At 36.8% G+C, this 12,236-nt stretch overlaps 3 protein-coding genes across 3 annotated transcripts; all 3 read left to right on the top strand.

Moving 5' to 3' along the window:
- Positions 1-535: 535 nt before the first annotated feature.
- Positions 536-4,302, top strand: LOC122138039 (26S proteasome non-ATPase regulatory subunit 7-like). The gene is made up of 7 exons (XM_042728619.1): positions 536-722; positions 1,732-1,823; positions 1,904-1,996; positions 2,127-2,224; positions 2,593-2,673; positions 2,758-2,849; positions 3,466-4,302. Exons 1-7 carry the CDS (start codon positions 649-651, stop codon positions 3,920-3,922), a joined length of 987 nt encoding a protein of 328 aa, XP_042584553.1. The 5' UTR covers positions 536-648; the 3' UTR covers positions 3,923-4,302.
- Positions 4,303-8,169: 3,867 nt separating this feature from the next.
- On the top strand, positions 8,170-9,963 carry LOC122137833. Its single transcript, XM_042726850.1, has 4 exons — positions 8,170-8,438; positions 8,922-9,114; positions 9,281-9,425; positions 9,638-9,963. The coding sequence occupies exons 1-4, from the start codon at positions 8,170-8,172 to the stop codon at positions 9,961-9,963; spliced, it is 933 nt and encodes a 310-aa protein (XP_042582784.1).
- A 170-nt stretch (positions 9,964-10,133) lies between these two features.
- LOC109088207 (serine/threonine-protein kinase pim-1-like) lies at positions 10,134-12,119 on the top strand. Its single transcript, XM_019102383.2, has 7 exons — positions 10,134-10,404; positions 10,493-10,587; positions 10,717-10,767; positions 10,867-11,245; positions 11,382-11,558; positions 11,764-11,852; positions 12,041-12,119. The coding sequence occupies exons 1-7, from the start codon at positions 10,164-10,166 to the stop codon at positions 12,068-12,070; spliced, it is 1,062 nt and encodes a 353-aa protein (XP_018957928.2). The 5' UTR covers positions 10,134-10,163; the 3' UTR covers positions 12,071-12,119.
- The last annotated feature ends 117 nt before the right edge of the window (positions 12,120-12,236 follow it).

The raw sequence follows: 12,236 nt of genomic DNA, 5'->3' as shown, positions 1-12,236 counted from the left end.
CCATCATTTTATCTGTATTATTTTATCTATACTAAATTTATAACTTTATTACCCTGCAATACACATACCGACTAGACATTAAGGTCATTCTAAGATGATTAATCACAACAGTTAATTATTTGCCTCTGTTTACAAACAGATTATGCTGGAATAATTGGCCCTTTGTTTTTTAATTTTGTCAGTAGATATCAACTTACTATAATAACTGGGACTTCTATTTAACTAACTAACTGAATAAATAAATACTGCCTGTGCATGAACGTAACACTAAAAAATTGCCACAGAAACAGGATAAACAGCACCATCTTGTGTATAAATTAGCGTTATAATCAAAACGATTATAATGTTTCTGCATTCACAGATAAAAGGATATTGAATATTTTCGCTATTGTGCATTAATTATATCTAAATTAATATTGTTACTATGCATTTGACGTATTAAAAACAACGCTGACTTCAATTAAAGATTGTCAGGGTGTAATTCCTCCTCCAGGCCGCTGGGCGCTCGTGTGCGTCTCGCTGAAGCGCCCCTGTGGGTAACACACGAAGCAGAAGCGGAAGCAGCAGCGCAGCGTCCATCAGACTAGCGTGCTGAACAACAGAAAATCATTATTTTTGTCTTGAAATACTCGGATTTATTGTGTAAAAATGCCGGACTTAGCGGTAGAGAGGGTCGTCGTTCATCCCTTGGTGTTATTGAGTGTCGTTGACCATTTTAACAGGTAAATCTGAGCGTTGTGAAGGTCCTGTGTTAAAACTGTTAACTCACTGTCATTAAGTGTCAATGAAAGCAGCCGCTACAAGCTAAAGGCTAACTGGAGGCAGTCACAGTCTAATTATGCAAATAAACAATATTTTAAGAATGCTAAGGTTGAAAATGTTATATTATGGTGATGCATACCGGCTTAGCTTTATAGCATGTAAAGTTTGTCATTATATAACTGATCGTTTTTCTCACTAGTAGACATGTAAACTCTCCGACAATTAAAAATCAACACACAAACTCCTGAATTTTATAGTCTGTTATATTTATGTGGCCCTGGTGCCAGTCATAAGTAGCACGGCTATATTTGTAGTAATAGCCAACAATACATAATACGGTCAAAATTATATTATTATTCTTTTACGCCAGAAATCATTAAGTAAAGATCTGTTCCTTGAATATATTACGTAAATTTCCTACTGTAAATATATCAAAACTTTATTTTTGATTATTAATATGCATTGCTAAGAAATACATTTGGACAACTTTAAGACGATTTTCTCAATATTTAGATTTTTTGCACCTTCAGAATCCAGATTTTCAAATAGTTGCATCTCGGACAAATATTGTTCTATCGTAACAAACCAAACATCAATGGGAAGCTTATTTATTCAGCTTTCAGATGGTGTATAAATCACAGTTTCACAAAACTGACCCTTATGACTGGTTTTGTGGTCCAGGGTTACATATGTACTTTACATTTCTTATGTTAAATCCTCTTCTTGATACTGAACCTACTGTGATAACTAAGTAACTTACTGTATATATACACACACACACACACACACACACATTTATTGCATATGTCAAGTTATTAACGTTACATGCTTAGCTTTTGGAACAGACACTTTCAGACGAGGTTTCAGACATGATCTGACACCACTCATATTCAAAGAAAATACACTCAAAAACAGCGTTGCATTTGTCTATGTTTTGTGTTCCTTGCAAACCATATCTTTGTTTCATAGGATTGGCAAGGTTGGCAGTCAGAAGCGAGTTGTGGGTGTTCTGCTGGGTTCGTGGCATAAGAAAGTGCTTGATGTGTCCAACAGCTTTGCTGGTATGTTTGCAGCTCTTGGTGCAAGATGCACTTCTTTCCAGCTGAAATATAGTTGAAGTAATATTTTAACTGTGTGGCAGTGCCTTTTGATGAGGATGACAAGGATGATTCAGTTTGGTTCCTGGATCATGACTACCTGGAGAATATGTACGGCATGTTCAAGAAAGTTAATGGTAAGATTGCTTTATTATGCCCATGTGAAGAATAGATATCATACATATGCGTTATTGAATTTTTGTCATGTCATTGTTATAAAACATGACCTCATGTCCAAGCTCATGGTTTTATTTCTTTCAATTCTAGCAAGGGAGCGAATAGTCGGCTGGTATCACACAGGCCCAAAGCTGCACAAAAATGATATTGCCATAAATGAACTCATGAAACAGTACTGCACTAATTCGGTATGTGATACACTTTGTTTTACTACTGCTTAGTTTATTTTACACTATATGTACCAAGCAAGTCATGTTTTAGACTGAAATAAGATTTATCTTTACTTATAAATTTCTTATTAGTGGTAGTATTATGAAAAATTATGCAAGTTTATATATATATATATATATATATATATATATATATATATATATATATATATATATATATATACATTTACATATTATTTTTGAAAATTTATGAGAATTGGCAGGAGTGTTTAATTTAATAAAAAATAATGGCACAATTTTCCTGACAACATTTGTTTTTTTGCTATGTTTTCTTAATGCAAAAAATAAAGTTCTTTTTTTTCCTTTTGATTTTGTGTTTCCTAAAGGTTTTAGTCATCATTGATGTGAAACCCAAGGACCTGGGGTTGCCAACTGAAGCTTACATCTCAGTGGAGGAAGTGCATGATGTGAGTTCTTGTTGAAGTTATTAAGCCATGTTAATATATTAGATTTCTTACATGCTAATTGTGGACATTTATTCTTCACTGAAGGATGGAACGCCCACATCTAAGACGTTTGAACACGTGACCAGTGAGATCGGAGCAGAGGAGGCAGAGGAAGTTGGCGTGGAGCATTTGTTGCGGTAAGATGGGGATGAAAACATGTACATTTCTGTTTATTTGATTCATTTTAGATGTATTAAAATGAGGGTTGTCAAAAATAACCAGTTAGCTTCTGTGATTTAATATTTTCTATTTAAGAAGCATTCAATCGAGCAGCCAAATAAAATCCATTTTGGCAAAATTCTTCTGATACTGATGTTGTATCGAGAGAATCCTCACGTAAAATATTGAGACCAAATATTTTAACTAGTATTTTTCTTACATATTGTGAACATTATTGGGGGGGGGGCAGCTCTCATTCAAACAGAGAGAGTTGATATTGACGGAGGCAGAAACAACACTATATTATAGGCACAGCTGTTTTAAGTTAATATAAAATTATATTTTTAAGCCTATTAAATTGTAAAAATGGTGGCTTTCAGTTATACTGTAGTGTTGAATGGCTATAATTACTCCACAAATTTACAAATATTCAAAATATGCTGTCTTTGTTGTTTTACATTAATCTGGATATTAATTGTGAATATTTTAATATATATTAAGTTTTAATACTAGATGCAAGTGATCAATTACTGATTTTATTTTTTTTGACAGCACTAATTAAAATATCTGTAATTCTCATGATGATTTTTGCAGTGATATCAAGGACACAACAGTTGGCACTTTGTCGCAGCGCATCACTAATCAGGTTCATGGCCTGAAAGGTCTCAACTCCAAGCTGCTGGATATCAAGAGCTATCTGGAGAAGGTTGCAACCGGCAAACTGCCCATCAACCACCAGATCATTTATCAGCTGCAGGACGTGTTCAATCTGCTGCCCGATGTCAACCTGCAGGAGTTTGTCAAGGCCTTCTACCTTAAGACCAACGATCAGATGCTTGTGGTCTATCTGGCCTCGCTCATCCGCTCTGTAGTGGCGCTCCACAATCTCATCAACAACAAAATCGCTAACCGTGATGCAGAAAAGAAAGAGGGCCAAGAGAAAGATGACAGCAAGAAAGAAAAGAAGGACGAGAAGGATAAAGATAAGGACAAAGACAAGGAGAAGGGAGATGCTACAGCCAAGAAAGATGACAAAAAAGAAAAGAAATGAACCTGAACTGGCATGAACTTGGTCTTACACAATCTTGGCTGTATAAGAGAGGAATTCAATGTTTCTTTGCCTCCTCTTGTAACAATCTGCAGTTTAAATTGGGCATTTTTCTGTCTTTTTTGATATAAAGGGTTTACTTTTGGTTTTGATTAAAAGAGACAGGAATTTGTTTCAAATGTTTTTTTCCCTTTTTTTGATGTTTTGGTCGTTATCAAGGTTGACCTATTTTCACTTACATTTATAGTACCATTATTAGACCATCAGAATATCAAGACAGGTGTCCAGTGTTACAGCAAAGTTCATCTGCAGACATGTCATTGCATTGTTTCATTGTATTTACACTGAGGTTTTTTTTTTATCATAAAAAGCTGTCAAACAAGCTTCTCCAGCCTAATCTCTTTTTATTTTGTTCACAACATGCAAACCTTATTTATTGTAGTGTTCATTTAAACATGTTTTTTCTTGCTAGTTTATAAAACAATATGTTTCAGAAAAAAACCTGCTCAATAACTAAATGGTACATTTCACTTTTTCTGAAAAGAAAATTCAAGTTTAACCAAAACCACGTTAACTGTAGAAACCATTTTTAAGTTCAACTTTGGCAGAGATGCAGATATTAAATTTCTTTGTGCTGATTAAGTATTTGAAGACAAGATAGCAGATAGAGCAATCAGTGATCCTCTTGATGAGGACTAAGTAGTTTTGTCACTATGAGTTTCTTCTTTCTTCTTCCATTTAAAGAGGTTATCGGATGCTACATACACTTTAACAAACTTAGAACTGAAATATGTGTTGGCAGCGTGTGTACACAACCACCCTATAATGATAAAAATCCACCCAGCGTTTTTTTTTTTTTAAATCATCCCATTTCACCTTTCTCTAAGTCCCTCACAGTCCCTCTGAGAGAGGCTTGGAAGAAAGGGGCGGGGTCATCAGAGCTCATTTGAATTTTAAGGAAAATGCTATAAAACTGCTTGCATTGAAAAGAGCTGTTTTTAACCAAATTATGTTACAGACTTTTCATTAAGACCCTAAAGAATCATATCAACTTGCTGAAGATGGGCATCCAATGACCCCTTTAATGCCCAAAAGACTGAGGATCTTCACCAACATCAGGTCAATGATTTCCTCTTCCTTTATTCAACACATGAAACGAATGCTTATGTTCAGGATAATGCCGTAAGACGGGGTGTCAAACTCAATTCCTGGAGGGCCATACTGTAATGTTAATGTATCATGCAAAGAAAAGGGATGAATTCAAACCATCGTCTCACATAGCCAGATCTATACAATCTATAGTATCAAATATACTTTATAATCAAATGATCGTAACAGTGTAATTTTAATTACCGCATTAGTGACATGATGCCAGTGAATTTCAGAGATGGTGGTGGAAACATATCCACTTCGCAATGATCGGATGCTTTCTTAATTTCTGCTTTCTCATTGTTTTGTTATTGAGATGAAAGCGCCCAGGACTTTCATCTAAACGTCCTTCTCAGCAGCGTGGATGGCATCAGTATTTCCAACTGCTTTTTACTTTTAATCAAAAAATGAAAAAGAACTTTGCCGTGAGTATAGCGCGGGACACTGAATTGCGTTCAGTCTCTTGTACATTACAAGTGCTGGTCATATAATTAGAATATCATCAAGTTGATTTATTTCACTAATTCCATTCAAAAAGTGAAACTTGTAGATTATATTCATTCATTACACACAGACACATATTTCAAATGTTTATTTCTTTTAATTTTGATGATTATAACTGACAACTAAGGAAAATCCCAAATTCAGTATCTCAGAAAATTTGAATATTGTGAAAAGGTTCAATATTGAAGACACCTGGTGCCATACTCTTATCAGCTAATTAACTCAAAACACCTGCAAAGGCCTTTAAATGGTCTCTCAGTCTAGCTCTGTAGGCTACACAATCATGGGGAAGACTGCTGACTTGACAGTTGTCCAAAAGATGACCATTGACACCTTGCACAAGGAGGGCAAGACACAAAAGGTCATTGCAAAAGAGGCTGGCTGTTCACAGAGCTCTGTGTCCAAGCACATTAATAGAGAGGCTAAGGGAAGGAAAAGATGTGGTAAAAAAAAGTGTACAAGCAATAGGGATAACCGCACCCTGGAGAAGATTGTGACAGAAAACCCATTAAAAAATGTGGGGGATATTCACAAAGAGTGGACTGCAGCTGGAGTCAGTGCTTCAAGAACCACTACGCACAGACATATGCAAGACATGGGTTTCAGCTGTCGCATTCCTTGTACCAAGCCACTCTTGAACAACAGACAGCGTCAGAAGCATCTCGATTCAAAAAGGACTGGACTGCTGCTGAGTAGTCCAAAGTTATGTTCTCTGATGAAAGTAAATTTTGCATTTCCTTTTGAAATCAGGGTCCCAGAGTCTGGAGGAAGAGAGGAGAGGCACACAATCCACGTTGCTTGAGGTCCAGTGTAAAGTTTCCACAGTCAGTGATGGTTTGTGGTGCCATGTCATCTGCTGGTGTTGGTCCACTGTGTTTTCTGAGGTCCAAGGTCAACGCAGCCATATACCAGGAAGTTTTAAAGCACTTCATGCTTCCTGCTGCTGACCAACTTTATGGAGATGCAGATTTCATTTTCCAACAGGACTTGGCACCTGCACACAGTGCCAAAGCTTCCAGTACCTGGTTTAAGGACCATGGTATCCCTGTTCTTAATTGGCCAGCAAACTCGCCTGACCTTAACCCCACTGAAAATCTATGCGGCATTGTGAAGAGGAAGATGCGATATGCCAGACCCAAGAATGCAGAAGAACTGAAGGCCACTATCAGAGCAACCTGGGTTCTCATAACACCTGAGCAGTGCCACAGACTGATCGACTCCATGCCACGCCGCATTGCTGCAGTAGTAATTCAGGCAAAAGAAGCCCCAACTAAGTATTGAGTGCTGTACATGCTCATACTTTTCATGTTCATACTTTTCAGTTGGCCAAGATTTCTAAAAATCCTTTCTTTGTATTGGCCTTAAGTAATATTCTAATTTTCTGAGATACTGAATTTGGGATTTTCCTTAGTTGTCAGTTATAATCATCAAAATTGAAAGAAATAAACATTTCAAATACAGGTGCTGGTCATATAATTAGAATATCATTAAAAAGTTGATTTATTTTACTAATTCCATTTAAAAAGTGAAAATTGTATATTATATTCATTCATTACACACAGACTGATATATTTCAAATGTTTAATTTGATAGCATTTAATTGTTTAGATTCAGAATATACTTCAATATAGTATTGTTGTAGAAAATTGCTGTCTTTATCAGGATTGCATAACGTTAGGTTTTAAACTCAAGTTTAACATTTTTTTTTTAAGTATGTAAACGTGCAAATTGGCCTGCAGGTGACAGTTGTGTCTGAGTGAGAGAATATTTCATGTCATTTGATAGATATAGTCACTGAATGCATATTCTGCCAAAGCCATGATAAATGATCCACAGTTTGATCCACAATGACTGGGAAACGGGTCCTAGTGATAAAAATAATAATAATAATAATAATAATAATTTAACCCACACATAACACAGTTATTTGTACTCCTTATCCTTCAAAACCATCTTCAACTTCAAATCTCTTAATTCTGAGCTTCCTACTTAGAAATATGACTTTGCTTGGTTATTATGTTGTTGTCGGATGTCATCCAGTTATATTTATCTGGTGTTTACATGGAAACATGTATGTCAGTTTCAGAAAACATTACATGATAACGAGCATATTTTTACTAATTTAGAATGATAGTTAGAATTTAACAAGAATAGAACAATATATTGAAATTTGACGGTTGTAAGCAAATATATTTGATTCATACAAGATTTACATGAATTTTTGTTCTCGACCAGAGACGCATTTTTGAATGGTAATTCTCTTATAAATCTTAATATTTCATTATTTGACCCTTTTTTATCAACCAATTATGTAACTTTTGTCAGTGGATAATAGTGGTAAGTTAATTTATCTTATGTTGTATTTTGAAATGTATATATTTCAGTGTTACGCGCATTCCAGTATTTATTTATTTTTTAATTTGGTGATAGGTTACGCGCATTCCAAAGCGCAGCTGAAGCATTCGGACTTGATGACATCATAAAGAAATGGAACGTTCGTGCGCGCAGTTAAATTAACAGCGTCACTTGTGTTAGAAAACATTCGCAGTTTTGCCATTCTGAAGTTTCTGATACAGAGTTACTTTCCAGCTGTTATCATGGCACTGAAGAGAAAACACAGTTCTAGCGCTTGGTTGTACGACTTCCATCAGAGTACACCACCAACATCCAGCACTAATGCGTCTGAAAACTATCTGCCCGTTAGTGCTGGTGATGAAAATGAGAGGATGAGGAAGAGGAGGAGGACGGATAGTTTCAAGAAGCTGCTCTCTCTTCACTTCTGTGACTGGAGCGGCAGCTCAGATCAGACTACTGCACCGATAAATGAGACACGAGCTGAGGGTACATCCAGTGACCCTTTGAGAATGTGTTAATCATAAAACCTACGTAATTTTTAGCTAAAAATAAGCAGAGTAGAGTGGGGGAAAACGCCCCCTTAAGGACTGTATTTTTTTTTTTCTTTTTCTGTGAACAAAAGTTCAATGTGTTAAGAAAAGTTATCAAAGTTTTAGTCACAATGACAAATTACATTTGTACCAAGGGGGCGTTTTATACCCACCTATGGATGCTTAAAATGAAAAAGAATATATTCAATAATTATGAATTTCAAAAATTATGACCCACCCTATCAATTCATGGAATAAATAGATTAAAGGATTTTTTTGTTCTCTAGGATAAAGAGTCATTAATTACCATTTGCTAAAATCTACACCTTCACACCATATGAGATTGCAAAAGTCACGATCAGATTTTTTATTCCAGGTCATGTCATAAACAGATGAAATATGATTTCATGTAGTAACTGAAGAACTGCCATAATATGAGTATGCAGTGTTTAATTATTATTGAGTAAAATATCCTTTTGTTTGTTATTCCCCTCTTTAGATCATAGTTCTCTGCAGTCCATTGGCTGGTCTCTAGAGCATCATGGTCTTCAGGAGCCTCTTTTCAGAAGTCTTGAAGTCCTTCTTCCTGAAGATCAGCAGGCTCAGACCCCTCCAACTCCAGCTAAAGAAGGGAAGCATTTGGAGGGTGACCTTGAGGTATTGTCATTTTCTTACATTATTTAACTGGCAAATTGTTTTGTCTCACTATATCCATTTCAAAACATCTTAGAGTGTATTATGCTCACTAATGCTTTTTTTAAGTCCAGTCTTTTTATGAGTAATGTTCATAGACACTAACCCTGATTTGTGTTTTTTTCATTAGCCTGTTAGTGAAGAAAATGTTAGTCAGGAGAGACAGAGGAGGAGAAAGAGTAGCTTTGAGAAGCTGCCCTCTCTTCATTTGTTTAACTGGAGAGGCAGTTTAGATCAGGGCCAGAAAGTGGAGGTCCAGATTACTGCAGCCATCGGTGAGAGACAAGCTGAGGGTAGATCAAGCAACCATTTGACAATGTGCACCAGTTTTCTGTTTACTAGAGCTTTGTGCATCATGAACTCTACATCATATTCATCAAAATATAGGAAAAATCCACAATATCACACACTAGATCAAAATTCCACTGAAGTTTGATCAAGACCACAATCAGATTTTTATTCCAGGATATTTTATGTTTAAACACAGATGCAACCAAGCAGACATCTTTTATCACTGACGCAAAAAGAAAAAGAAGCTCTTTCAGTGATCAGGTGTACGACTCCCATCAGAGTACATCACCAACATCCAGCACTAATGTGGCTGAGAACCATCTGCCTGTTGGTGCTACTGAAGAACATGAGATGCCAATGAGAAAGAAAAGGAGGACAGAGAGTTTTGAGAAGCTGCTGTCTCTTAAATCCATTAAATTGAGCTGCGGTTCAGACCAGGCGATGATATATGAGAGACAAGTTGATGGTAAACCAAATGACCAATTGATCATTGCAAATGAGTATCCATTAATGGAAATCTAATTCATGAATCAGGGGAATGTTTCTGTTCACAAAGATGGCGTGTCCTTAGTTGCCATACTGTATGTTATCTGCAGTCATACTTTTTATGAAAATCCAAAATTACGGTATGATAAGATTTTTATTGCAGGACCTGATGTAAATCTTCATTGAAAAGATGAAAAGTGGTTTAAAGAAGTTTGCTTTCATGCAGTAACTGAAGAATGGTCATAATAAGTCATTTGTTTAAAACACCTTTTCATTTGTTATTCCCCTCTTTAGATCATATTTCTTTGCAGTCCATTGCCTGTTCCGTAGAGGATCCTCTAGAGGAACCTCTGTCCAGTGATCTTGAAGACCTTGCTCCTGTAGATCAGCAGGTTCAAAGCCCTCCAGCTCCAGTCCACCACAGTCCAGTCAGTCCAGCCTCAGCTCACAACAACAGAGTGGACTTGACAACTGAGGGTGAGTTTACTGCCCTAAACATTACACACAACACTATCGACTACTGTTTGGCATTTCATGTCATCTACAATTATTCATCTTTTAACAGATGACATTCTGAGCCGGTATGAAATCGGCAAAATGCTTGGTGAGGGAGGATTCGGCTGCGTCTATGAAGGGAAACGCTTAGAGGATGGCCTTGAGGTATTCATATTCTTACAATATTTAACTACATTGTGTTCTCTCATTATGTCCACCGTAGTGTATATTAAGTCCCTTATTTAGCGCACTTGCCATGTTGTAAATGTAATAAATCTTTGTTTTGTTATCCAGGTGGCAGTGAAAATAGCCAGCAAGCCAAGGAACATGAAATACATCTACGTCGTAAGTAGGCTACGCTCACTGTGCAAACATACCGACAACAATTTGTCCAAAAAGTCTGTTTGGTGAAGCAGCGCCATCTAACTTTGATCTTTCTTCTAGCCAAGTCATCCTGCACCCCTTCCGTTAGAGATCGGCCTTTTGCTCCTTGTTAACAAAGAGCCCAGAGTTCCAGAGATCATTCAGCTGCTGGACTGGCAGGACCAGCCTGAACGTTACATCATGGTCATGGAACGGCCGTCGCCCTGCAAAGATCTATGGGATTATGTGATGCTTCAGGGCGGCTTCCTAAGCGAGGACATAGCACGGTTTATCATGGCGCAGGCAACAAAGGCCGCTCACACGTGCTGTCAGCGAGGAGTATTTCACAGGGACATCAAGCTGGAGAACCTGCTGATCAACCCAGAAACACTTGAGGTCAAACTGATTGACTTCGGCTGTGGGGATCTCCTGCAAGACTCCGGCTATGAACGATTTTGTGGTGTGTATCGCACTTGTAGTTTGGGACTTACTTGGGACAAGTTAAATTAGTCTATCTCACAGCATGATTTGTTTTAATCTACTAACACAGATAAGAAAATATGCTGTTGTATTTCAAGCTAATCTCTTTCCTTCAGGAACACCAGAGTACTGCCCTCCTGAGTACTATATGGACCACAAGTATCATGGGAAACCAACAACTGTATGGTCTCTGGGAGTGCTCTTGTTCATGCTGGTGTGTGGACGCTACCCAGAGCCCAGAGATGTAGAGCTGATTGACTACGGCGTCTGGTTTGAGCCTGACTTGTCGAATGGTAAGACCAACTGTAATTAAATCATACAAAACAAGAAGGGAAAAGTAACATCTGAGCCAAGTGGCTTTTTAAAATGACAGAATTTACACCTGATTTTCTGATGGTACAGTATAGAATAGTCAAATCTTACAGCTTAATACAAAAAGAGCACATGTAAAGTTTAAGGTAAGGTAATCTGACTCTCTCATCTCTTCCTCTGTTCCAGAATGCAGGCACCTGATTCGCTCCCTGCTGAATGAAAGCCCAAGCCAGCGGATTGGTTTTGGGGAAATCCTTCTACATGATTGGTTTAAGGTACTGAACTACAAATGATTTTGAAGATAAATCAGTAATTTTTCTCCCTAAAAAAAGCTGTTCTTTAAGAATAATGACTCTGTATTTTGGTGCAATTGTTTTTATCTAAAGTCTAATTATAACGTTTGTGGACAATAACCCCGATCTCTGTATTCTTTCTTTCTTTTTTTCTTTCTTTTTTGTTCCAGATCACCAAACCAACAAGGAGGAAATTGTAAATAGTGGTAAACAGAGTAACGAGAGGTTCCTGTGAAAGCCGCTCCTACCGTTTTTATTAATAACTATTATTATTATTGTTGTTGTTACTGTTATAGTTATCAAATTATAATTATAAAAAAATAAAAATACATTAAAAACATTTTTGCCTGACTTTTTAATTTTCAG

The sequence above is a fragment of the Cyprinus carpio genome, chromosome B7 (genome assembly GCF_018340385.1).
Source record: "Cyprinus carpio isolate SPL01 chromosome B7, ASM1834038v1, whole genome shotgun sequence".
NCBI lineage: Eukaryota > Metazoa > Chordata > Actinopteri > Cypriniformes > Cyprinidae > Cyprinus > Cyprinus carpio.
This window is presented reverse-complemented; position numbering and strand designations above follow the sequence as displayed.